General features: G+C 56.2%; 9 protein-coding genes across 9 annotated transcripts; 5 read left to right on the top strand and 4 right to left on the bottom strand.

Annotated features, from left to right (window-relative positions):
* Positions 1–347: 347 nt before the first annotated feature.
* CHGG_08857 (uncharacterized protein) lies at positions 348–1,265 on the top strand (the record flags this gene model as incomplete). Its single annotated transcript, XM_001226783.1, has 1 exon — positions 348–1,265. One exon carries the CDS (start codon positions 348–350, stop codon positions 1,263–1,265), a length of 918 nt encoding a protein of 305 aa, XP_001226784.1.
* A 1,213-nt stretch (positions 1,266–2,478) lies between these two features.
* CHGG_08856 (uncharacterized protein) lies at positions 2,479–3,106 on the top strand (the record flags this gene model as incomplete). Its single annotated transcript, XM_001226782.1, has 2 exons — positions 2,479–2,530; positions 2,997–3,106. 2 exons carry the CDS (start codon positions 2,479–2,481, stop codon positions 3,104–3,106), a joined length of 162 nt encoding a protein of 53 aa, XP_001226783.1.
* A 1,414-nt stretch (positions 3,107–4,520) lies between these two features.
* Positions 4,521–6,396, top strand: CHGG_08855 (uncharacterized protein; the record flags this gene model as incomplete). The annotated part of the gene is made up of 2 exons (XM_001226781.1): positions 4,521–5,504; positions 5,557–6,396. 2 exons carry the CDS (start codon positions 4,521–4,523, stop codon positions 6,394–6,396), a joined length of 1,824 nt encoding a protein of 607 aa, XP_001226782.1.
* Positions 6,397–7,337: 941 nt separating this feature from the next.
* Positions 7,338–8,407, bottom strand: CHGG_08854 (uncharacterized protein; the record flags this gene model as incomplete). Its single annotated transcript, XM_001226780.1, has 2 exons — positions 7,338–7,991; positions 8,072–8,407. 2 exons carry the CDS (start codon positions 8,405–8,407, stop codon positions 7,338–7,340), a joined length of 990 nt encoding a protein of 329 aa, XP_001226781.1.
* A 556-nt stretch (positions 8,408–8,963) lies between these two features.
* On the top strand, positions 8,964–9,548 carry CHGG_08853 (uncharacterized protein; the record flags this gene model as incomplete). Its single annotated transcript, XM_001226779.1, has 2 exons — positions 8,964–8,966; positions 9,126–9,548. 2 exons carry the CDS (start codon positions 8,964–8,966, stop codon positions 9,546–9,548), a joined length of 426 nt encoding a protein of 141 aa, XP_001226780.1.
* A 1,163-nt stretch (positions 9,549–10,711) lies between these two features.
* CHGG_08852 (uncharacterized protein) lies at positions 10,712–15,145 on the bottom strand (the record flags this gene model as incomplete). Its single annotated transcript, XM_001226778.1, has 9 exons — positions 10,712–10,892; positions 10,966–11,437; positions 11,487–11,605; positions 11,816–11,871; positions 12,038–13,008; positions 13,198–13,267; positions 13,329–13,591; positions 14,114–14,940; positions 15,069–15,145. The coding sequence occupies 9 exons, from the start codon at positions 15,143–15,145 to the stop codon at positions 10,712–10,714; spliced, it is 3,036 nt and encodes a 1,011-aa protein (XP_001226779.1).
* Positions 15,146–15,734: 589 nt separating this feature from the next.
* Positions 15,735–17,405, top strand: CHGG_08851 (uncharacterized protein; the record flags this gene model as incomplete). The annotated part of the gene is made up of 2 exons (XM_001226777.1): positions 15,735–16,446; positions 17,026–17,405. 2 exons carry the CDS (start codon positions 15,735–15,737, stop codon positions 17,403–17,405), a joined length of 1,092 nt encoding a protein of 363 aa, XP_001226778.1.
* Positions 17,406–20,317: 2,912 nt separating this feature from the next.
* Positions 20,318–23,661, bottom strand: CHGG_08850 (uncharacterized protein; the record flags this gene model as incomplete). Its single annotated transcript, XM_001226776.1, has 7 exons — positions 20,318–20,397; positions 20,447–20,719; positions 21,161–21,349; positions 21,915–21,944; positions 22,245–22,898; positions 23,130–23,540; positions 23,616–23,661. The coding sequence occupies 7 exons, from the start codon at positions 23,659–23,661 to the stop codon at positions 20,318–20,320; spliced, it is 1,683 nt and encodes a 560-aa protein (XP_001226777.1).
* Positions 23,662–25,161: 1,500 nt separating this feature from the next.
* Positions 25,162–25,690, bottom strand: CHGG_08849 (uncharacterized protein; the record flags this gene model as incomplete). The annotated part of the gene is made up of 2 exons (XM_001226775.1): positions 25,162–25,519; positions 25,623–25,690. The coding sequence occupies 2 exons, from the start codon at positions 25,688–25,690 to the stop codon at positions 25,162–25,164; spliced, it is 426 nt and encodes a 141-aa protein (XP_001226776.1).
* Between the last annotated feature and the right edge of the window lie 146 nt (positions 25,691–25,836).

The raw sequence follows: 25,836 nt of genomic DNA, 5'->3' as shown, positions 1-25,836 counted from the left end.
GGTGGTCGTAGACCATAGCCCAGTACGGTGTCGCAAAAACGAAGTAGACTTTCGACCGCGTATGATTTCCGATGTAATTCTACTGGCTCTAGGGTGAGCATAAGACGAGGGGGCGGAAAGGGAGCATCCTTATCGGGGGAGTGGTGGTCGAGTGTTGCTGTTTGTTACGAAATAGGGAGATAAATAAACCCTAACCCCCACTCAAAAATCGGTATCAGACTGCCCGGTTAGCATCAGAGATTTCCCGTCGTATCCCATGATACATTCGGGCAGCTTCGATAAATCGATTCGGCTGGCGATAACAAACCCAAAGCCCGGTTTCTAGTGTAGGTCGATCTGGCCCTCCAATGCATTACATAAGATTTTGTCGACCGCCCGAGGTCCAGGCAGGCAAACCCCACGCCACTGTCAAGGTCATACTTGCCATCACCACCGACCTGAGCGACTTCTTCCTCTCTCCGCGCAACCCCATCCAACTCGTTGTTATTGGTGCATACACTGAGCACAAGGATGGGAAGGATCAACTCGTCCCAGTGGTTTTGACCCAGGGAAATCCACCTTCATGGCGCGCCGGGATGAGAGTGCTCAAGCTGGACCTGCCACTGCCACCGCAACCGATCGAGACCATTCAGATACGGCCCCTAGACCGGCAGCTCACGGCGATGGGGACCGGTGATGTTCTTCCCGGGAAACAAGGTCTGATCATGGCGGTTTATGCGGATATGCCGCGGCCGGGAGATGGACGTGCGCCTTCAGTGTGTTTCCGGAGCCTGCGACTGTCCGCTGGAGATGCCGCCGCTGCTGGAATTGCTGGTCAACCGCTGCAGATTGAAGAGGATCTGGGCGAGAGCATTGCGCGCCATATTTGGGATTCGGGTATCGTCATGGTCTCTCTCCTTGCGGATATGTGCTTGGATGACACAGTCAGTGCCAAAGAAAGCCCGCTGCCCCTCTTTCGCAGCATCCTCCAAACACCAAGCCACCCGCTTAGGATTCTAGAGCTTGGATGTGGCGTCGGAGTCATGGGTATCGGTTTGGCGCGCATCACGTCATTGAAGCGGGGAGGCAATGCACCGCATATTCTCATCACAGACCTTTCCGAGGCAGAGGAGAAGGCACGAGCGAATATGGCCCGTCAGGCAGGCAAACTCGGCAACTCGCCAGCGAGACTCGATTTTGAAGCCTTGGACTGGGAAGACGGGAAGAACGGTGTCTTTGGCGAAAAGGCTCGCTTCTGGCCCATGGGATCTTGTCGTTTTGTGTGATTGTACCTACAACACCGACACGCTGCCGCCGCTCGTCAAGACGCTCTCTGCGCTCCACAGCCACTCAGCGCAACACCCTTCAACTACCGAGCTGCCCGCCACAACCGAGGTGCTCGTTGCCACCAAGACCAGACACTCCTCGGAAAAAGTCTTCTTCAACTTAATGGCCGAAGATGGATGGGTCATTCGGGAGCAGACGGTGCTGCCGCTCCCTGTACTCGATGGCGAAGGACAGAGTGTGGAAGTTTATCTTTTTGGGAAGGCTGGCTGCTGAATGGGGCCTCTTGAGATGAGCGAGAAGAGCGACGGTGCAAGTTTTTCGAGGAAGGCACGACGAATGCGAAATTAAGAGGCCCAAGATACCTCAAATCGGGCGAGTCGAGGGAGAATACGCACCACTGTGGTGTAGAGAAGCATAATGGGTATACGAGGAAGGATTGGGCGCCACAGGTTCAAACCTCTGCGCCGAATGCTTATCCCCCCTTGTTGGCGGGTTTCTCACCTCCAGGACGGCGCGAACCGTAAACGTTGCCAAAATACCCGCGACAACTTGCTCAGCGGCACATGCGACTGCAGTGCCCCGACAAACGAGCGGGTTTCCTCCACTGCAGGTTTAGGTCGTGCGAAGCCAGGCAGCCACCCCGACAACGCAGTGGGAAGTGTTCCCTCTTCCTTCCCTAGAATGTCGGATTCAGCAGTGATTCTGGCGGGGCTTGGATATTGAAGTCTCGTTCCACCACACCAGTTGCATGTGTGATGTCGACCAATGGCACCTCTAAAGTTTGGTTGAGAATCGACAAAATCTCAAATAAATTCCCTCTCATTGGTCAGAATTTGACGGCCCAGCCAATCAAAGAACCAACGATGACCCGATCTGGTTGCTCCTGGCCCCGAAGCGGCGCTGGGAATCCACAGTTTCAGCTTGCAGCCTCGCCGCCAACAGCCAGGTGTAACATCGAAGACTTGAAAGGAAACAGGAGTATAAGTTGAAGTCCGTTGCGCATCCTCTATGCACAACAAGTTTTGACATTTCAAGTCCATCAACTCCCTTCTTAAATTGTGGTTATCAACCTGCCAACCGCTCTTCCTCGGCTCAACGCAACTCAACCAAACTCAATCCTTCCACCTGTCAAGCGTGCAGTAACGTTTGCCTCACTTCCACTCTCACCTTCCCAACCGCAGTCTGAAAACGACAACCACAACAACCACAGCAATGGCGTCCAAGCCCTCCACCTGCTGCGGCAAGAGCGCTGAGTGCATCTGTGGTAAGTCTACATCTTAACCCCCTCCGACTCGATCCTCTCTCTTCCTTCTTCTCTGCCCACCGCCACCCTCCTTGTTACCACCATCAGTGGAAGCGATTCATCTTCTATTCACCATCCTCCCTCGATCACGGCACCCCGGATCTTTCTCCCTTTCTTGTCGACTCTCCGCTAATCCTATCGCTTCCCTCCACGACTGTCTAGTCAGCCACTTGCTCGTGTGGCAAGCAACCGGCTCTACAGTGCAATCGCGACAAGGCCGCCGCCCAGAACTCGGTCGATGCTCCCGCTGCTCGTGGCAGTCGTCCGCTCTGCTCGGTCAGGGCCACTGCCCCTCCCCCTCGATCCCGACAACCTGGCGGTCTGGTGGTCAAGACTGGCAACTGTGGCTGCTCGTGGCCCTCTGGTGAGTTTTTCTTTTTCTTTTTTCTTTGTTACCTGCTCCTTCGACACCGGACATCTCCAGTAGCTAATGCAGACGTGTCAGGCCCCTGTGACGGCTCTTGCAACTGCTCTGGCTCCGAGGACGGTGCATTCGATCCGTCAGAGCACGAGACGGATTTCACGACCAAGAAGTAAATCTTGGCCTGCTTTGGACACGGAGCCATTGGTGGCCGGTCGTTGTTGATTGGCAATGAACTGGGTGCTGGACTGGCTGCCGTATCAGTTGACAGACTGGTTGCCGGACTGGGTGTTTGAGGTGTTTGAGGAGGGCGTTGTGTTGGTAATTTGTTTATGGGAGGGTGATGTGGCAGGGTTTCTTTTTCATTTGGACGACATCTTTGCAGTTGTTTTTGCAATGATTTCTGGGCCCCCGCCCAACCCGGACGACGGCGAACCGGCGGCCATGCCAGTCGATTTTATCACCCCCCCAGTGAGGTCCTTTTTCCTCACCACGACTCTCGAGCAGGAACTGCAGATGGAAGTGTATCTGCAACACTGGCTCGACAGGGCACGAGGGAAACCATGGGGTGTCATCGGACGGGTCAGAAAGCCGCGGAATAGGGCACAAAGAATCAGCCACCAACTCGGTTGCATGCGTTTAACTCCGGCGAGATAGACGATAGACGGGTATCCTTTTCATTTTTCTCTTTTATCAGCCACATCGTAATCACAAGCGAAGATTTCTGAGGATGATGCAAGAAAGAGAGTGAATGACTAGTGACCTGGCAACTTGATAAATGGCCTTACGGCCAACATGCGTGTTTACCTGGCCCCAATACCTTGCGACAAAGGACTTGGGAGTGTTGGCGCATGCCAAACATTCCAAGACACACGACGCGTTGGCAACACTGGCGGCGCGACGACGCCCAAAGTGGGTCATTGTGCAAAAGCTCAGGCCAGGCGCTCGCAGAAATCCGAACTCGCCAGACATCCATTGGAGAGAACAGGGGAGCTCCGTCACCGCCTGGCAGTATTCTCCAAAATTTGGAGACGACTGGGGTACCCGGGTACCTGCGGCGCACGGAACCTATGAGCTCATCCGAATTCCGGTATTCGAGTTGGGCCCAGATGGGATTCGAGATCGGGGTCAATTAAGGAATAAATCCGATCAATTGGATAATCCGAGATCCAAAGCGCAGAAAAAACGAGTGCTATTGTTCCGATTTTCACAGCGACAAGTATTATTCAATCCGAATGACAATCGCCGGATGCGGAATGGAGGTTATTGTGGAACCCCACGTTCCCTATTGAGGCGCTGCGCTGATGCCCCGGGAGCCAAAACAAAACTCGGGTTGGGGCCCAAAAAAATGGTCGCGCCTTGCAAGTCAAAATTCCCCAACCTTCTTCACTGAACTCTCTCCCTCTCGCTCGAACAACCAACCTGTTTTGTCAACAACTGCACTTTGAACAAAAGTTGTTGCATTATTGACTTGGTTCACCGACTGGATTTATATACATCGCGTCTTGTTCGCTCAAATCTACCCTTTTTATTTGCAATTTATTGCATCGTACCGCCCTCTACATTCCGCGCATCAAACCACATTCAACGATGCCTCCCAAGAGAGCTGCCGCTGCGGCGAGCGATGCCGCTCCGGCCCCCAAGAGAACTAGAACTACTACAGCAAAGAAGGTAGTCGAAGAGCCCGAGGCTGAGTCGGCCAAGAAGGCCGCCGCGCCAAAAAAGACGGCTACCACAACAAGGAAGGCTGCTGCGCCCAAGAAGACCGCCGCGGCTAAGAGTCCCCCCAAGAAGGCTGCTGCGCCCAAGAAGGCGGCCGCTCCGAAGAAAGCCGCCGCCGCTAAGAAGGCTGCTGTCCCGGCGCGCAAGAACGCCGCTGGGGAGACTGAGGAATCGGACAAGGAGAACGAGGCCGAGGCCGCCAAAACCAATGGCGTGAAGCGCCAGCTCGACGGCGAGCTCAGCGAGGCCGAAGATGACGTCGCGGACGATGCTCAGACCAACGGCGCGGGCACCAAGCGCGCGAAGAAGACCGAGGCGGCCGCTGCCCCGGTGAAGAAGAAGGTTGCTGCCAAGGCAGCTCCCAAGCGCGTCGCGCGCGCGCTCAAGGCGATCAACGAGCCTCCTTCGCAGGTCATGGACATTTTTGTGTTCGGCGAGGGCACCGCTGGCGAGCTCGGCCTCGGCAGTGTTCGCGTCGACGGCAAGAGGCCCATTGACGTCAAGCGCCCGCGTTTCAACACTAACCTCAAGGGCATCGTGCAGGTTGCCTGCGGCGGAATGCACGTTGCCGCCCTGACCAAAGACAACAAGATCCTAACTTGGGGCGTCAACGACCAGGGCGCGCTCGGTCGCGACACCACCTGGGACGGCGGTCTGAGGAATGTTGAAGACGAAGATGAGGATTCTGATGACGAAGACGACACGGGCATGAACCCCAAAGAGAGCACCCCCGCCGAGGTCGATATGACCGACGTTCCTGAAGATGTCAAGTGGGTGCAACTCGTCGCCAGCGATAGCGCGACTTTTGCCTTGACCACGACTGGCCAGGTTTACGGATGGGGCACATTCCGAGTAAGTCCACGCATGATCTATTGGTTGTCGCATGCTAACAAGTATTTACCAGAGCAACGAAGGCATTCTTGGCTTCAGCAAGAGCGTCCTGGTCCAGCGCACTCCGGCCCTTGTCCCCGAGATCTCCAAGATCAAGCAGCTCGCCGCCGGCCTGAACCACGTGCTCGCTCTCGACGAGAAGAACAAGATCTACGCCTGGGGCGCCGGCCAGCAAGCCCAGCTCGCCCGCCGCCTCCTCGAGCGCGATGACAGCGCCGCGCTCTATCCCACCGGCATTGGCGCACTTCCCGGCCGTGCCAAGGCTGACAAGCTCGCCTGCGGCTCATACCACTCGTTTGTCATCGACACCAAGGGACGCGTCGTGGGCTGGGGCTTGAACAACTACGCCGAGCTCGGCGTCGAGGACGAGGCTGGCCAGGACGGCGGCTTCGTCATGCGCCCGCAGCTGATCACGGCTCTCGAACCGTACGAGGTGACATGCGTCGCCGGCGGCGAGCACCACTCGCTAGCCTGCACCAAGGACGGCGAGCTCCTCACGTGGGGCCGCATCGACGGCCACCAAGTCGGCCAGCCGTCTGGGTCCTTCTCAGAGAGCAACGTCATCTGGGACGAGCGCAACCAGCCCCGCATCCTGGTGGTTCCCACCATCGTGCCGGACATCAAGGACGTCGTCCACGTCGCTGCGGGCACCGACCACTCCTTTGCTATTACCAAGGAAGGGAAGGTTTACTCGTGGGGTTTCTCCAGCAACTACCAGACCGGTCAGGGCACCACCGATGACATCAAGGAGCCCACGCTCATTGACAACACTGCCATCCGCGACAGGAAGATCATCTTTGCTGGCGCGGGCGGGCAGTACGGCATTGTCGGCGCATTGGCTGAGGAGAACTAAAATAAGAAATGCGGGCAATGGAATGGATATAGGAAAGCCCTACTTGGCTTGCTGTCTTTTGGAAGAAAGACACTTGGATGGGTGTTGGCGTTAGGATCCAACACTGGCACGACGCAAGCGCCGACGCCGGTCTCGTCTTGTTGATTTCCCCGATGGACTCGGGCGACGGTTGCTGGCATGCGCAAATGCATGATGCATGCATATATGGTCGAAATGATGGCTTGGAGATGGGCGCGATCCGCCTTCGCCCCGACTTGATGAGTCGGCAAGGGGCGCCTTTGTTGTCTCTGGAACCCGGGCTGGTAATGGGCCTTGTATTTCTCTGTTGCTTTTGCTAACTCTTTGCTTTTGGGGCTTCATCCTCTCTGGCCTGGTTTTTTGATGATTGGGGGCCGGGTTTTATCTTCATCTCGGATTTGGGGCAGGCGCGTGCTCTATATCGCATTATTGAGCTTGTATCCGAGTTTTTTTGCTGTGGCCCTGCGACTTGGGGCGAGGGAATTGCTATTTTGCTAGGCGTATAGGACGGCATTGGCTGGTGTTTAAAGATCAATGGAATTAAAGTTCAATCCAATTGTGCTGCTGCTGCTACTGCTGTGTGCTTGATGGTCGTGGTGTTTGCTGACAACTCATGTTCGACCCGCCTCTGGGTTTCAGTGATGTTTCCTCCATCAGCTGTGCTTGCCCCGTTAGATTCATTTTTACTTGAACCAGTGTCTACGCCCATTACTTAGGTTCTCTATCCCCGCACGGCGCTGAGGAAACGGGATGATCTCATCATTGTCTCGATATACCACTATCGGCACCACCCCTTGCCCATGAGCGTAACGTACAACAAGCTCTATAGTTACAACCCCACCCAGCAAACCCTCTACCACCGCACCCAACCTCGACCCCCATCCCGCTACCAACCACCAGCCCCCGACTAAACCAAACCAGTCCTAAATCCCCCCAACACCACCACCACCCCCAACGGCCCCCCCACCCGCCGCGGCCACCTTCACAAACGACCCACTGCCGCGGCTACTAAACACGGCAATGATGCCGAACCCGACATAGAACAGCGCCAGCGGGTAAGCGACCAGGGCACGCATACCACGCATGCCGCCGACGGCGCAGAAGATGCCGCTCGCGCTCCACGTGCACCACATGATGGCGGCGCTGGTCAGCGTGATCCCCGCCGGCTTGTCCATCGGCATGAAGATCCCCACCAGGCTGGTGCTGACCAGCGGGAGCAGGCAGTACCCGAGCACGGAGGCCGAGCGCGCGAAGGTCAGGTTGCTGCCGCCGCTGGTGGTGGTGCCGGGGGCGTGGGGAGAGGGGTTGGAGGCGCTGCTGCTGTAGGAGGGGGCGGTGGGGTTGGGGGGGCCGCCGGTGGTGGGGTCGAGGTGTTGGCTGGGCGCCATGAGGGACAGGATGCCGTGGAGGAGCACCGAGCCGAGCACGGCCAGCCCGTAGATGTACCCGAAGTGTACGCGCCCCGAGAGGAGGAGGAAGGTGCCGTAGAGGAGGAAGAAGAAGAGCGGGCCGGCGAGGTCGCTGTCATCCATGAGGTGCTGGTCGATGCGGCTGAAGGGGTTGAGGACGGCGAGGGTCTGGTTGGGAGGGTGGTTGTTAGCATGGTGGGAGGAGGATAATGGGGAATTGGGTGGGTGGTGGGGGAGGGTGGGAATACCTTTGTTCCGATATGTCCCACGTTCACGCCTAGCTCTTCTAGCAGCGGTGGCTCGCCGGGGTAACCCTCTGTTGAGAAGGCGGCGAGCCAACCCGTCTGGAGACCGCCCTGCTCGCCCATGCGCCCGGACACGTCTGCTGGGTCTCCAAAGCCGGAATTAAAGGAGGCGGATGCGCCGTAGGCTCCCGACGAGGGCGCGCCGTAGCCGTAGGATGCTTGTGATGGCGTCGCATGGCCCGAGACTGGTTGTGCATAGTTGGACGAGTAAAACTGGAGGTTCTGAGCACCGGTCGGAGTGTACCCCTGGTTCGGCGGTGCGCCGTAGTATTGTGACATTGTGGCGAGGTCGTAGAAAGAAAAGTTGTTTGGGTTGAACCAGCGTGTTATCCCGTTAATTGGTGACTTATTTGTTGAGAATCGCCGACGTAAGGAAACGTAGATTAATGAGCGTGGTGGTGTTGGCGGTAGTAATTGTGGTCGACAGCGCTGACAGCTTCGTTGTTCTATGAAGTTGCGATCTTGCTTCTCCAGGAATACGCATGCCTCAGAAGCACAGCACAAGCTCCCTTCAACCCTGGTCAAGACCATGGCAGCTGAAGGCTTGGCGGTCGAACGCTGATTGTCAGCTGGCAACCAGCCCAGCCGGCCAGCGAGGGGCAAGGGACCAGCCGGCCGAAAAGATCCCGGCAATCGGCGGCAGGGTCACTTTTTGGCCGACAATTTTTTGAGCCAAGGCGAGATGGAGGCTCCGTCATGCCATTTGCCGTTCCACGGGATTCGAAAAAACATCGCGACACTACGACGACGGCCGCACTCCCAAAGGCCTCCCCGCATACACTCTCTTACCAACAAGACGGCGAGCACAGCGGCCGACGCTTGCGATTAATACACAATGGTGAGTGAGAATAGGGACCCCTCCACACATCTCCGGCGACACACTTGTTGCTCCCGCCATCATCATCGCCGTTGCCGTTGCCGTTGGCATCGCAATCGCAACCCTCCATTCTACGCCCCCCTTCCCCACAACCAGCAACTAACCTCATACTTCTCCCAGGCCTACCGTCTCATAACCCAAGTCGTCATAGTTGGCACCCGCGTGGTCGGCCGCGCCTTTGCCGAAGCCTACAAGCAAGCATCGGCCTCGAGCCAGTACCAGCGCGCGCAAGCCAAGTCAGGCAACGGCGGCGTATCGGGGCGGGCCAGCCTTAGCAGTGGCATGACTCTCGAAGAGGCTTGCAAGATTCTCAACGTAAAGCAGCCCCAGGGCGGCAAGGCCGACTTGGAGGAGGTCATGGAGCGCTTCAAGCGTCTGTTCGACAACAACGATCCCAAGAAGGGCGGTTCCTTCTACTTGCAGAGCAAGATTCTGCGTGCGCGAGAGCGGATTGAGGCCGAGGTGAAGCCCGCAATAGAGAAGGCCGCACAAGAAGCAGAAACGAAGGAGGGGTGGAACCCCAAGATCTACAAAGACAGGTAGTCGGGTTCGCCTTCTACCGCCACGTCCGCCTTCTGGTCCTCACAACACTTGAATACCAAGCTCAAGAAGGCGGGCATGGCGGACAGAAAACAAAAAGAGGTGCGACCGCGGGACGACGATATCTCCCAGCAAAAGAGCGATGGGAAACGGTTCTCAGCGGCGTACCCAGGGGAGCTCAGGGCAACAACCCTGCGGCTCTCATGTACACATCTTCACTCGACTTTGGGCAAGCCTGGCGTTGCGGTTGGGATTTAAGGCGGTGGACATTTGGAGCGCATTGGGTTAGACAGCCATACACCGCCCGCTATTCACCGTTTTGTTTTCATATATGTATCATATCGGTGTAAGCTAGGCGAGGGTTGGCCGCAACCTATGGACGGATGGTGCATCTAGACAGATGGAGGCAGGATTTGGGCCTGATCTAGCGGAGACGGGGACGAAAGAAACGATGACTCTCGAAGGATTTGGGCTTTGAGCCGCGCCCCTCGCCTCTATCGTACTCATTCACCGTTTGATTCCGCGAATTAGCCAGAAGGCTTGAGTAGGGTATGTCCGGCCCGGGCGGTGTCCGGAAACCGGGGACCCAGTGTGATCCTCGCGGCGATCACGCAGCCAGTCAACGGCACAATCTACAACGCGAACCTGGCGGCGATCGTATAATGAGACTTGAGTATATGACGTCGTTGGTTGCTTTGGACCGTCATTCATCAATTCCAATCATCCACGCCAGCCACCAGCCTGGTGTTCAAAGTATCTCCGAGCAGCACCATGCCGATGGTGCAACAGGCAGGGGGCTAAGTAAACAGACAATTCAACAGTCTCCTCTCACCACATATTATGATAACCACACACACACACACACACACAATTTATTCCGCCCGGCGGGCCTAACCCGAAAGGGCAACTATCATGCAATCTACTAATACATATCCTAAAATCGATCCTGGGCTCATGAAGCCCGTACATCCTCCTTTTCTGGCTTAACTCCTTACAGTCTTGCCCTCTCTGCTGCGGGTGCTCGTGGGTTAGTAGTACGAAAAGTAAGCTGGCTTGAAGGCTAGTCTCCAAGTGTCCAACGTCCTATCTTCGGCGGCTGAAGCGCGCTTACTCGGTGTGGCACGAGATGAAGGAGGGGTGTTAAGTCGGGATTTAGGATGGTGAGGTTAGTTTGCTTCATTCTGTTGTTGTTGTTCTGTCCTCAGACGACCTGTGGTAATGGCAAAACGTATCGTCGCCCGCACCGCCCGCATGTTGGGGGACCAGTCCTTGTCATCCGAGGGCGACTTTCCTCCCAGGTAGAAGGAGAGGTTCCCCCTGTGGACATCCGTACATTGCAGCATCTCCCTACGGTGTTGATCCCATTGCTTGCATCGGAAGAGGAAGTGGTCCACTGTCTCTCTGGCTTGTCCGCACGTACACTGATCTGACGGTGCTGCTTTGATGCGATGCAGGTATGTGTTGAATACGGAGGGCTGTTGACCGCATGGCAGGATCCTGGGTTTGTGGCGTAGCGTCCCGCCGCGTTGCTTCCTTTGATTTCGCTTTGGCTGTGTTCAGGAGCTCGTTTTTGGTACCCGCTTGGATCCAGACCACCGAGATCGTGTTTCCCGCCTTGCGTAAGGCACTTATCGCATCGTACGCCTGACAGAGATATTGTTGCCCTGATTGCTGGTGTGGTCGCTCCAAGACCATCACGGCTGCCTTGTTGCTGGTGGCAAGGATGATCTTCCGGTACCTGATATTTCGAATCCACCTCAACGCGTACCCAACAGCCGCAAGCTCGCCTGAGAATGGGTTTTGCTCCGACATGGAGCCCAGCGTCACACTGAAGGCTTTGTCCCTTGAGCCCTCTCGCATCGGCAGCGGGAGGCGGACGACTCCTCCGATCCCTACCATATTGTTTCGTGCACACACACACACACACACACACACACACACAATTTAACTGTTTCGTGCAGTAGAGACCGAAATGAGTGTCCATAATTTCGATGTTCAAACTTTCTCCGCATGGACCGTTGGAACCCTGGGCCGGGGCTGACACAGTGCGCTTCTGGTCGCTTCGTACCAAGTACAGATTACAAGGTCAGGCCTAAAACTGGGCGACAGCTCCAAAATTGGCTCCAGCTAAGACGGTGGCGGACAGCCGCACTAGCCGCTTTGGGCGGCCCGCATGGTTGCGCGCCTCGGTGCTGCAAAGGAGATCGCCTGGCGACCCTGTAGCAACAGGCCGCTAAGCTTGGCTGTACACGTCACCACAGCCATCTTACGAAAAGCACTGACGAACCATAGGGAGCACGAGAAGCACCTCGAAGGTACTCGAACACTGTTGCAGTTTATAAAACAATCAGCTCTCCCACACCCTTCCTGTGGCACGCTATGAAAGAAAAAAATGAGAGGGGAGAACAATGCACGGTAATTCAGTCAGAAGAGAAGTGTAGAAATGTCACCTCCCCAGACGTGTGTCCCAAGACCATTGAGTGCTTGTGTACCGATACGCATCGTGCGCGGTAATCAGGAGGAAGCCAGAGAAGCTTTTTCCCATCTCGAGTGATCCAATCATTGACTAACAAGAGAGTAGCTGACGGCTTGATAGAAGTGTCCGAAACACCTGAAGACCCGGAAGCGCATGAGAAGGCTACGGCGTAGACCGCACTGCTATGCCCCTTGAGCGTCTGCTGGTGCGCGCCCGTTGCTGCATCCCAGAGCCGGATTGTATCATCGTATGAACCCGTCGCGACCGTCCTGCCGTCCGGTGAGAAGGCTACGGCGTAGACCGCACCGCTATGCCCCTTGAGCGTCTGCTGGTGCGCGCCCGTTGCTGCATCCCAGAGCCGGATTGTACTATCGCCTGAACCCGTCGCGACCGTCCTGCCGTCCGGTGAGAAGGCTACGGCGTAGACCGCACCGCTATGCCCCTTGAGCGTCTGCTGGTGCGCGCCCGTTGCTGCATCCCAGAGCCGGATTGTACTATCGCCTGAACCCGACGCGACCGTCCTGCCGTCCGGTGAGAAGGCTACGGCGAAGACCCAATTGCTATGCCCCTTGAGCGTCTGCTGGTGCGCGCCCGTTGCTGCATCCCAGAGCCGGATTGTATCATCGTCTGAACCCGTCGCGACCGTCCTGCCGTCCGGTGAGAAGGCTACGGCGGAGACCCCACTGCTATGCCCCTCGAGCGTCTGCTGGTGCGCGCCCGTTGCTGCATCCCAGAGCCGGATTGTACTATCGTCTGAACCCGTCGCGACCGTCCTGCCGTCCGGTGAGAAGGCTACGGCGTAGACCGCACTGCTATGCCCCTTGAGCGTCTGCTGGTGCGCGCCCGTTGCTGCATCCCAGAGCCGGATTGTCTCATCTGCTGAACCCGACGCGACCGTCCTGCCGTCCGGTGAGAAGGCTACGGCGCGGACCGAACTGCTATGCCCCTCGAGCGTCTGCTGGTGCGCGCCCCATCCCGCCCTGATCCCTGCGACCGACCTAATGAATGAAAGCCTTTCCTTCCAAGACTCCTCTCTAACCTCACTTAATCTCGGACTGAACACAAGCGCAGAGCCGTATATCTGTAATGGAGCCCGCTCCATAATCGAACCATGGCTGAGAACAAACCTTTCCGTGTCTTTTAGAAATCTTATTAGACTGGGCGCGGTATTCGTACCATGACCGAGAACAAACTTTTTCGCTTCTTTTAAAAGTCTTTTCAGGCCAAGCGTGGTCTTCGTTCGTAGCTAGTTTAAATTAGTTAACGTCGGGACCTTTATATTGTTACGCCAGCACGAGTTGACATACCTGAGTAGCAAGAAGAAGCTTTCTTATCGATGCTACCCCATGTGAGAGTTTCCTAATAAGAGACAAAGACTCCAGCCAGTGAAGTAGGTGATCTCTCAGAAACTTCGATACCATCCCGTCGTCCATCAGTTCACTCGAGCATGCGGGGTTCTCGCCGTTCGAGAAGCAAAGGTGATCAATCCAGAACTCGCAAGAGTATCGTATCGAAGCTAGCGGATCTGGATTCGGCACTTGAACGTTGTCGATCAGTGTGCCGGGATTGCCTATGCCGTAGATGTCACGTCGCAGTAACGTACACTCGCCATATGACTTGGTCATTGCGCCGAGCGACCGCTGGAAGATGCCATGGTGGCCGGCTGCGGAACCAGACGGGATGATGGTCGATGCGCCCTTGTTGACCAAGTAGTCCTTTGCTGACTGGTGTACAAAGGAGACTGTTTCGTCGCGGACCGTAAGAAAGGACCCGCTCTTGTTGATGATCTCCCGAATGTTTTCGGTGTTGCTGGAAATCGTGTCTGGCAGTCCGGCTACTACGCCTAGCTCCAGCAGCTGAAGCGGACGGTAGGCCAGTGTGGCGGCTAAAAGAACAAGCCGACAGTACCCCTTGTTCTCTTCTTGCAGTTTGCAATACCCCTGGTCCTCTTTTTGTAATGGGCTAATCTGCTTTATCATCCGAGCGTACAGCTGGTCAAGACCTTTCGGCACGTCGTCCACCACCTGCCGCACATTCCAGTTGTGGTTGTTTTTAAGGCTCTGGACGACGAGGGCCACCCACAGGAACGTACCCTCGGCCTTCTGGTGTAGGACCCGCTGAACGTATTGCTGGAGTGGAGGGTCGTTCAGTAGAGAACTAATCTTAGATGTCCTGTCGGCAATATAAGCAGAGATAGCTTGGGATACAGAATCTGCATTCTCCCGGAGTTCGAGGCTCACGATCGATTGCGAATGCTCTAGCCGTGTGCGCGGTTTGATGGTGTTCCGGCTAGAGATGAGCCACTTGACGCAGGGCAGCTGTGCTTCCTGGAGGATAAAGTCCAAGAGCTTGTCTTGGTCCTCGACGCATTCGTCAATAGCGTCGACGATTAGATATACTGTCTGCAGGTTTCGATCACGCAGGATGCCCTTAACGATATCGCACAATGCCGACAAAGCTTCCGTATCCCCAAAAAGCGGCTCTCCTGTATCCTTGAATCTGTCCTCTACGTGCGAGCGAAGCGACGGCTGCTGCTTATTCACGAGCATATAGATCAGACCGCGCAGGACAGCTTGAGCGTTGCTGAGCTTGGGGACGGTGGCCTGGCAGAAAAAGTACGACAATAGGCTGGTTGCATCCGGTTTCCTCAACTTTGTCTCTGGTTCCAGCTCGTCGATGACGCCACAGAGGAGCATCGTCTTGCCCTTGCCGGGGTCGCCCTTGATCCAGAGCAGCCGCGTGTCTTCGTCGTCGCGCCATTGCCGGAAGTCAGAGTGGTCGAGGATCCAGCGGTATGATTCCTTCAAGGGCCTGTCCCTTGTTTGTTGGATGCCCGTCTTGACGTCGCGGGGGTCGGTTGTGCCCAGGTACGCCTGAGGGAAGCGGTTTTTGTCTTTGTGTTGGAAGGCTTGCGTCAGACTGGAACGGCTTGAACGTAGGGTTATGCTCAAACCTACCCGCAATATGATAGTGTGCTTCGTACTTGCTGGGACATCATGCGTTAATACTACCGCTTGAAGTAAGATGGCCGCCTACAGGTTTCTTACGAATTATATGCGGGACCAGCATGCTGGACTGGTGCTTGGATATCGAAAGGCATGGGGAACTGCGCCGGGTGGGCCATTGTCGGCCGCTCTGGGATACTCCGCGCGGATGCGGGGTCAATCCTGGCGGCACCGCTGGCAAACCGTTGACGGGCTGGAAAATGGGAAAGCTGGGTTGAAAGGTCGTTGCAGGAAGTTGGACGCCGGCTTGGCCAAACGCTGCCGTCGGCGGTAGTTTGGGGCGAGCGATACTGCTACTGTAATAAACCGGCCTGGAGGGGGAAGCGGGCACGGAGTTGGCAACCCCCAGTTCTCGCCCGCGAAAACGCGCAGACCCGTCATTGACGCCCAACACATGCAGCTGCTCCCTTACGGAGGTGCGGCTGAGATTGGCACAGCCGATTTTGGCATATCGCTCGCCAACCTGGCATGGCCGGCGACCGACTTCAGGTAGCTCGACGAATCGCAATGCATTCACAGCCTGACTTGCAGGTTGCTGCGGCATGCAGAAGTTTTGCATGTCGCAGCAAGGCCGCCGGCACGTCTACGTCCAGTCGGCACAAATACCCCCCCACAAGCTCGCTGGCAAGTCCATGTTAGGCTCCTCAGAACCTGTGATCATCAACCTATCTACCTGAATCGATATATCAGATACATATACGAGTCGAGATGGCGGGCGTCGAAGTAATCGGAGCGGTGTCTGGGCTGGCCGGCCTCTTCAACACGACCATCACCTGGTTCGATTATATCCTTGTCGCCAAGCAGGCGGCTCCGCGGCTGCAGTCGCTGCTGGTGAAGCTCGACGCCGCGCAGCTGCGGCTGACGCGCTGGGGTAAGGCGGCCGGCCTCACAGGCTTGCGGATCGAAGACGAAGAGTCGCTGAAGAGCTCCGAGTCGTTCCAGCTCGACGAGCAGCAGGAGCAGCAGGCGATCCGGACGTTCCGCACCGTGGCGGCCCTCTTCGAAGAGTGCCAGAAGCTCTGCCACCGCGAGCGTAACGGCAAGGGCGAGGACGATCCTGGCGTCAGGGAGAACGAGATCAGCCCGTTCGGTACGGTCGGGCCGAACTGGAACCCCATGCACCGTTATCTCCATGGGAAGATGCGAGATATCGCCGACGGGCGCAGGAACAAGGTCTCAGTCGCGCAGCGGGTCAAGTTCGCCATCTACAAGAAGGAGCACCTCGAGAGGTTCATCAAAGACATCAACGACCACATCGACGAACTGTACAAGATCTACGAGCCGCCCAAGGAAAAGGAGAGCGAGCTCGGCAAGGGTGAGTTGGTGGAGCTTCTTGAGGTCGTGAAGGAGTTGGCCATCGCTTCCGACCGCGATCCCGTCGTGCACTCTGCGGTGCGGAATATTCTCAAACAAGAGGCAAGTGGAGACTGGTTGGCCTTGCCGTTTGATACTTGTGGCTGACGACATGCAGAACAACGATACGACCTACAACATAAAGGGCGGCACAGCGATGAATGTGGGAACTCACCAGGGCGGCCAGTACACAATGAATCTTGGGGCCGAAAGAAGTGGTTACAAATGAAGCCAGACGATTAGCGTTTGCCAGCGCCCTGGGCCGGGGCACGTCGCAGGGCCCTGCAGGGAAGGAGGAATAACGGCATGATCTTTAGGATGGAAGACAAGTGCTTAAAGCGTAGGAAAAATGCGAATAATACATACACCACGGTAGTTCACCATCGGTCAGAGCTACACATGATCGGCAATGCGCATCGGGAAGGTTTGCTATTCGCACTGGTTCGGTACTTGGCTGGAGACATCGAGGCCCTTCGAGAGTCGGAACTGCTCGCCGTTTGGCGGCCAAGAATAAGTCCAGCATCCGCTAGAGCGAATCCCTGTCTGTGGCCAATCGTTTCGAGCTTCCAGCTCAGCCTGCGGTGACGTCCGTACTATAGTGCGTGACAGACGACGTGGCAGGCGTCTGCAAAATCGACGTTCGCAGCACAGGCCGTCATGATGCCTTGTCCGTACGATGTGTCGAGCGGGCTGTCACGACCGGCGGCCTGCGGGACTGGGGGGTTCGAAGCCCCCGCATGTGTTCAGCTCTCCCACATCTCCCAGTGGCCCACCACAGCCGCCCTACACGGTCTTTCTCTACCGGTGGAGTGTGCCGACCTTGACTTCCTTTGCTCGCAACGTCGCGAGGTCGCGCCATCGTCCAAATCATGGAGCTACCTGATAGCAGGAGACATCACGGCTCGCCGCTTCGCGCAGGGGTATGGTTTGGCAACGCAGTGTGATTCAAAGGAGGGGCACATGGTTACGACGCTCTCCAAACAGAAGCAAGCCAATGACCTGATCTCTGCTGCTGCCGCGAATTAGACAATGGGAATTCTTGGTGAGTGCTTTGGGTCCTATGGGAGCTGCGGTCGGGCCTCAAACTGTGCTACAAGGTCTTGCGGCCGCGAGTCTACACCCAGCCCAACCCCGCCGCCCATTCGACCACGGGATTATCAACCCCGATTTCAGACTCGCCTCCGGCGTTGTTTAGTTTCTACCAACTCCGTCCGACGATACCTGCAAGCTCTTCTTCCCACCCTCCGGATTGTTCTGTTTGCCTACGAGATCTCGGGAGATACGTATTCGGGGAACGCGAGGCGCGGAAGGAAAGCGGGACAATCCCGCTCGCAGGGAAGAGGAATTCGAAGCAGCTTAAGACTCGGAATACGTCATCGACATCGGTCTAAGGCGCCCGGCGCGGGTCTTCTCCCAAGCTGCCGACGTTGGGATGGGGCTGTCTTGCGTGTTGTTCTCCTGGGTACGGAAAACCGGCCCCTCCGGCTGATTTTCGGTAAATTGCCGCGAGTGCCGTGGTTTCGACGCGCTGACCAGCCAGCCGCAGGGCTGTTTCCAGTCATCGGTCAAGCGCCAGATTCAGCTTCGACGCATGAAGTCGCCACCATGGCTAACCTCAATTTCGATATAAGCGAGTGGTATAACGAGGATGATCTCAACTACCGAACTCCCGAACTCAATCATGGGAGCCCCAGCGCGAGTCCAGCCCAGGTGGACCAGCCGCAGAGAAGCAGACCAGGGCTGCCATTGCTCCAGCTGACCGACTGGAACCCGAACCTACACTGCGACGAATTCCCGCCTACGTGCATCCGTTACTCTATCGAGTGGAAGCTGCTATTGAAGAAAGGAAGACTGTCAAAGCTTACAAACGATACAGAACAGAACCTCGTGCTAGCGACGGGACCTTTTTGAGACCAGACCCTGAAGCCGAAACTGCTGTAGCTGTTGGCGAAGAAGACGCCGCGAAATAAGTGCTACGAACCAGACGAAACGAACGTTGTCGTATCCGTTGCCGACCGCTCACAATGAGATCTCACAAAACGTTTCGACGAGCTGAGCGGTGGATGGAGGCGTTATCCATTACGAGGACGGATTTCGGCGCCGGCCATTTACCACAATGCTGCAGCAGTTGCTCAATAAAATCCTCAAATATTACGGTATCAGTGGGTCCAGTGTAGATACGTGCGAGCTCCACGCCATTTTGTGTATATGCGGCAAGAATCTGATATTTTCGCGCTTGAACTCGTCAACCTGCACCGGTGTTGCTCCGCTCGGCGCCCATCCCTGGCGCCGGTGGCCACTCCGCTTATCACAACCAGACTCGTGAATAAAAACAAGCTGAGGTCGGGGTTCTGTTGTTTCGCTACGCGACCATCGGTCTTTCTGGTCCATCTTTCCGTCTTCAGGGTTCGGGAAATGGTGGTCGGGGACACCTCAAGGCCGAAGCCATCGTACAGGAAACGGATCATCTCGTATCGAAACATGCCGGGTCGTTTTGCTAGCTGTCCAAACAATGCATCGCGCATAAGAGGGGCTATCTTCGACTCGCGGCCGACGCGGTTCGGAGGGCTTGTCGTTGTTCCGAATCATTGAACTCTCGATCGAATTCTGCGGACTGCGTGCTCAACTGCACTCAACGGTTTCGGCTATCACGTTGTTGGGCAACTCACGGAGTATCATAGCATGGATCTGTTCACGTTGGGACGGAGCAAGTTGTGGCGCCATCGGGTACTATAACATTTGACTATCGGCGTGAGGTTATCCGCATCTCGAAGCCAGGTGGTCAATGTCTGAGTCATTGGTTAAGCCACACTGGTAGTGTGGCTGGAACAGAACTGAGGCTGGAGAAGCTGTCCTGTTGGCCCATGCCACTCAAGCAACGATCTATCTGCGCTTCAATCTTGGCCGCGACCAAGCAGCTGTTTCAGTTCAGGCCAAACTCCTAGTCTTCTTCAAGCTGTTATGAAGATGCAAACCGCTAATCCGTCAATCCTTCCTTGCACTTACACTGCAATTTTAGCCTCTGCGACCGATTTTCTGCGCGAGCGCCCGTCCGATCCCGCGACCCGAGCCAAAGCTGCCGCACAATGAGGATTCACGACCATTCCCTTCCCGCGCGACCGCGGAGGCATTCCCGACCAGATCAACAAGCGATTTTCCGAGCCAGCCCCCTCGAGTGGCTCTCATCGGCCCGGGCGATGTCGACAAGCTGGCCGCCGAGTATGCCCCTCGGGCTCGCTGTAGGGTAGTCGACATGGATGTTCGTGGTTCATCCCAGCTCGCAGGTGTTGTGGAAATCGCTTCGCGACGGTCGCCGACGCCGTCCATTAACGCGCTAAAAAATGTCCACCAATATTCCATAGCTGGCGGACGATTAGTTGTACGACGACCGTAACGACAGATGGATGATATTAACAACGCTGCTGACCGCGAGGTGTCTCCTTGGGCGGCCACTCAGGACACACCTACCACCGTCGAAACGGGTCGATCATCGCCTAGACACGGGACAAGCGCACGGGTTCAACGGGCGGCAGCAGCATCATCGAAATGCCCCGCGAGGATACCGTCGAAGCTTGGATCACCCTTGCGTCAAGAAGGGTTGTGTGACTGTTGCAAGGCACACAATGCGGAGATGATGTAGAAGGCTCGTGAGAAGAAGCTGGAATAGTAGGATGTAGCGGCTCCACCCAGGATATCAAAATCTCGCCCTGGTACTTTTTGGATCGAGGTGATAGGTATCACGGGTGGAATCGCCATGGTAGGAGTCAACCTGTATATTGTGTGATTGCACGAGGAACCGAATGTGGGAGGCGGGGCGCGCCCAGGAAAACCCTACACGATGCCCCACTTCGAAGTCCCGGCTTACACAGTATACCTACAGCCCCAGGAACCCCACTTTACAGGGCCCCACTTTGGGGTCCAGCCGTGCAACCCTAACCCTACAAGGAACGGGCTGTGCCCGTGACAATAGGGGGCCGAGAGCCGGAAGTGCAGGTTATGGAGGCGATGAAGACGGAGCCTGCGGCGAATCACGCTGACACGCTGGCCCCAACATTGCGTTCACGTACGGGAAACAGGGCCGGTGGGTGGATGCCGAGAAGCTGGGGCGTCGGTGATGGGGACTCGAAGACGAAGCTTGGGGTCGATCACGTTGATACGCTCGTGAGTAGTACAGTACAACCTTCCTTTCCTCGGGGGATCAAGGTCGACACTCAGCTCCCTTACAAGAGCACCGACCGCATGAGAGGGACTGTGCCCAGACGCAGCAAAGTGTGCTTGCGGTGAAGCATCTGGGTAGGCCGCGATGTGTGGCCGCTGTTGGTAGCTGGAGTACTTTGTAGCTACGTACTGTACAGTAGAATGTGTTCTGTGGTTTGCGTTACATGTAATGAGAACTCGGCCAGAGTTCTTCATACTTTCTGTTACCGCGAGAAGGGGCCCATTATTATGCAGCTATCGGGCATCATCATCTTTGTCATCGACCGATCTCCTTGCAAAGCCGCGCAACCATCGATTGCCAAAAGCAGCTAGTGCGTTGTCTGTGCCATCGGCTGCCGCTAATTTTGGAGCCGCAGCTGCAGCCCAGTGACGGAGCAAAACCCATTCTCAGGCGAGCTTGCGGCTGTTGGGTACGCGTTGAGGTTGATTCAAAATATCAGGTAATTACCGGAAGATCATCCTTGCCACCAGCAACAAAGCAGCCGTGATGGCCTTGGAGCGGCCACACCAGCAATCAGGGCAACAATATCTCTGTCAGGCGTACGATGTGATAAGGGCCTTACGCAATGTGGGAAACACGATCTCGGTCGTCTGGATCCAGGCGGGCACCAAAAACGAGCTCCTGAACACAGCCAAAGCGAAAGCAAAGGAAGCAACGCGGCAGGACGCTACGCCACAAACCCAGGATCCTGCCATGCGGTCAACAGCCCTCCGTATCGCATGGACAAAGCGAGCAGCGCCCACGTGCTTACCTGACAAAGTGGGCAGACATTCCAAGAGAGTCGATATAGCGTTACTCGGGAAGCACACTCGACTATTATATGACCACCTGTCCCGAAGCGAGGCCAGCGTACTTGCTCAGCTTAGAACAGGCATGGCCAAGCTCAACACATACCTGCATCGCATCAAAGCAGCACCATCAGACCAGTGTACGTGTGGACAAGCCAGAGAGACAGTGGACCATTTCCTCTTCCGATGCAAGCAATGGGATCAACACCGTAGGGAGATGCTACAATGTACGGATATCCACAGGGGCAGCCTCTCCTTCTACCTGGGAGGAAAGTCGCCCTTGGATGACAAGGACTGGTCCCCCAACATGCGGGCGGTACGGGCGACGATACGTTTTGCCATTGCCACAGGTCGTCTGAGGACTGAACAACAACAGAATGAAGCAAACTAACCTCACCATCCCAAACCCCGACTAACACCCCCCTTCATCTCGTGCCACATGGAGTAAGCGCGCTTCAGCCGCCGAAGATAGGACGTTGGACACTTGGAGACTAGCCTTCAAGCCAGCTTACTTTTCGTGCTACTAACCCACGAGCACCCGCAGCAGAGAGGGCAAGACTGTAAGGAGTTAAGCCAGAAAAGGAGGATGTACGGCTCATGAGACCAGGATCCATTTTAGGATATGTATTAGTAGATTGCATGATAGTTGCCCTTTCGGGTTAGGCCCGCCGGGCGGAATAAAGTGTGTGTGTGTGTGTGTGTATGTGTGTATCTACAATGAAAACAACTCTCCCCACACCGTAGCACCTCATCATCTCACCATCCCCCCTAAACCCCAGCCATCAACTTCCCCCCCCCCCCCCCCCCCAACCCCTTTAACCACACCACCTCCTCCCCAACCATCTCTCCACCACCTACACCCTCCACCACGACCTTCCCCCCCCCCAACCCCCAAATCAACCTCACTCCCCCTCTCACTCGCCACACTCCACCCCCCCGAACCATCCCCCACCCCACCACCCCCAGTCGACGACGACGACCCCATCCCCCGCCCCGTCAGACTCAGCGCTGCCATGCTGTACCCCCTCTCCCACTCCCTCTCCCTCTCACTGTTACCGCGCGAACCTGCCCCTCCCCTTCTCCCTCCATTCTGTTGTGCTTGCCGCGCCAGTGGAGCTGCGCGTATCACGATCCGCACTTCGTTTGCCCCTGTTAGACCGGAGTGGGCGTCTTGTTGGGAGGAGGAAGTAGTGTTGGCGGTGGTGGTGGTGGTGGTGGTCGAGTCGGAGCCGGCGGCGGCGGTTGGGATTCCGCCCGCTGCGTGAGGGGCGGGGGTACGTTTCGTACTGGGGCTGGAGCCGGAGCCGGGGCCGGTGCGGACCGTGGGGGAGGGCGCTGCGCCGTATCTTGTTGTTGGTGGTGGTCGGGGTTGGGGTGGGGGTACGGTGAGTTGCTGTCTGATGTTGGCTTGTGCTCGGGCGCGGCGGAGCTTCTGTGTGCGCCGGCGGAGCAGGAGGGCGGTTAGTGTGAGAAGGAGGAGGAGAACTAGCGCCGCGCCGGTTGCGATGCCTGCTATTTGGGCGGTGGTTAAACGGGGGGTTGTTGTTAGCGGTTGCGGCGATGGTGGTGGTGGAAGCGGGTTGGTTGGGGTTGCTGTCGGTGAGGAACGTGATGTCTGTAATGAGGTTGATGAGCTAGGAAGAGGCCGGGTTGTTGTGAGCGAGTTTGTGGGAGATGTTATGGAGCTGCTGGGCCCTCGGGAGGCTGTTGTTTGCCGAGACGACGATGTAGTCGACCTTGTACTTGGTGGAGATGGCAAGGTTACCGTTTCTATCACGGTGACCGTAGTCTTAGCATTGGGGGCGACAAACGTGGTCGAGAACACGGTTGTGGTGACTGTCGCAGTGACAATCCTTGGGCTGAAGACTGTTGTCGTCACAGTGACGGTAGTAGTGACAGTGACCACAGCTCGCTTCTCGTTGATCCGGTCAAGAACCGATGATACAGACGATGGCGCAGTTTGACAAGCAGTCATAAGCGCCTGTCTTCCTTTGGAGAAAGCCGTGGCGGTAGTGATAGATGTTTGCGTCTGTTGGAGGGGGTCGATAATAGTGATCACCTCAACCTCGGTAACAACAACGACTTTTGTTTCCGCCGTTCCCTGAAACGACGTAACGGTAGAGGTAACAGCTCGTGTCCTGGTAGTTGTTGAGTCTGTTGGGGCCAGTGTAGCATCCCTGTGTCTCGGTGTTAGTAGCCTAGAATGGTGGCCCGGCTGACACAACTGACATGGAGGATGACTGAGTGCAGTCGTCTTCCTGGCATGGCGTTCCATCTCTTTTCTTATTACGACTTTCCCGCGCCCAGTAGGTCCTGTATCCGTAGTCTGCTCCCTGTAGGCCCGCGGCCGATTCTGGTTTTGTCACTCGCGCCGTCCCTTGCTCCGTCCTTTGGGCTGGTCGTTTGGGGTTGCATCTGTCACATGACGGCTGGATATCTCGTTTTATGATAGAAACGTTGCTGAAAGCGGTAACAAGGCCTCTCACGAGAAGGGGTCCGAGGCCTCGTGCAACTAACATTTCTTATAAGTTCATCGTAGAGGCAAGACGCCGTGGAACAGGAATCAGGGTGTCCTATCATGATAAATAAGAAGCTAGCAGGGGGCAGGGCCTTGTTGACGGCCCGGGTATATCAAGCATGTAAAAGGCAAATAGTTTCTTGATTTTGAGCCGGGTAAGACTCTATTATGACTCTACTAAAGGTAATATAGGCGACACCTGTGGGCAAAGATTCTTTAACTCCCGGATCAAGAGCGGGACGAACAGGGTTCAGGCATAAAGCCGTATGTGATGAACGTTCTCAAGCCAATCCCATGCCAGAACCAGACGAGGACCAGAATCTAAGACCAGAATGACGCCGGGTGGGATGTGAACGGTGACTCGAAGCCATCTTGCGCAGGATCTAAGGCATAACGAGGAAGCAGCGAACGGTGGGGTCGACTGCCAACACTCCATAAATAGATCAACAACGATTAGCTGTGCCCATAAAGATGGGACCGGCATCCGGATGTTCCTCTCACAAGCTTCTGGAAAACGGAATGATGAGGTGGGATGTGGCCACGCCTCCGCCAGGCTGGGCCCAATGGTATGACAAGGGCTACTGTAAGGGGAAGCGCTGCTGACGGGGGTCGGAGGAAGCCTTCCCTGGATTTTGGCCTCGTGGTAGTACATGGCGTTGCTGGGAGTCTGTAATTGAACCCATTAACTTGAGGCTCTGCTGTTACACGGCGGGATGCAACGTCTGGTCGGGGCCCAACAACGTACGACGGCTACGCTTGTCAACCCAAGTATACCATCAGAACCTCAAGGCTAAAAGTTCTTTGGCCTGACTCTCGGTTCGGGCGCTCAACTTCCCGGATCCTTCCAAGCGACGAGAAATGAAGTCATGGAGGTCAGGGCTCGGACGGATCTACGTACGGCCTTTGCATAGACTAAGAGCGGCCCGAACTCGTGGTTCATGCATATCATACACCCATCTGGTGGCAGCTGTGATCTTCGTTCTCGGGCTGTCAATTGCCCACCCCTTTTTGCCAAGCCCTCCCTGGCGTCCACACCGAAGAAGCGTGTGTAAGTCAACGAATCCAGCATTTTCTGGCAGGCCAATAACTTTCAGATAACAGTAGAATCACACGGATCTTGAAGTGTATGCTAGGTCACCCAGCTCAAGTGATTGGCATTTGGGAAAATATGTAACGTGATGTCGTAAGTCGTGAAACGGGTATTCTTCACCATGCATCCAAACCTCTCACCCCAATGTATCTTTCTCATAAGGGCTTCTAGCCTTTCAACTCTGCCTTTTCAGGTTCGCTCAACCCTGATACTGGGCTCAACCGCTTTGGACTCTGCGGGTCGTTCATCCCAAGGACGAAGCTTTCCTGGCTATCCACCAACCCTCCGCTGTAACACCGACTCCCCCGACTATACCGTGCCTCGGCCCTTGCCAGGTAACCGCTCCGTCTATTTTCCAGATCACCGTAACCAGCGAACTGTTCATAATACGCCTCAAACCCAACCGAGCTCCTCCTCCTCGAAGCCATCCCATCATCTCCCCGGTTCTCCTCCCCCAACAACCCCGTCCTGTCCTCTCCCTCCAACCGCCCCCGACTCCTCGGCGCCATGCCACTGACAAAACTCCTCAAACTCAATGTAGTCGGCGTACGATGCATAGCCATCGCCGGCGGTGTCGGCGGGACAGGCGGAACCATAAACACCCCATCCCCGGTTCGCCCACCCGCACCCACCACACTCGCCCTTCTTACTCCCCGGCCCCTCGACGCCCGCCTCCCTCAATCCACGGATACCCATGATAGCTCACCACACTCGTCAAATCCCCACTCCGGCTTGGTGGGGAAGAAACACCACCCCCCCCAAAGACTAGCGGTAAGGGGAAATTGGCAGCACATGAGACGGACGTCGGAGAGGAGAGGCCAAGTCATTTCCGAGACTATCGC

The sequence above is a fragment of the Chaetomium globosum genome, genomic scaffold (assembly GCF_000143365.1).
Source record: "Chaetomium globosum CBS 148.51 scaffold_6 genomic scaffold, whole genome shotgun sequence".
In the NCBI taxonomy this organism is placed as follows: domain Eukaryota; kingdom Fungi; phylum Ascomycota; class Sordariomycetes; order Sordariales; family Chaetomiaceae; genus Chaetomium; species Chaetomium globosum.
This window is presented reverse-complemented; position numbering and strand designations above follow the sequence as displayed.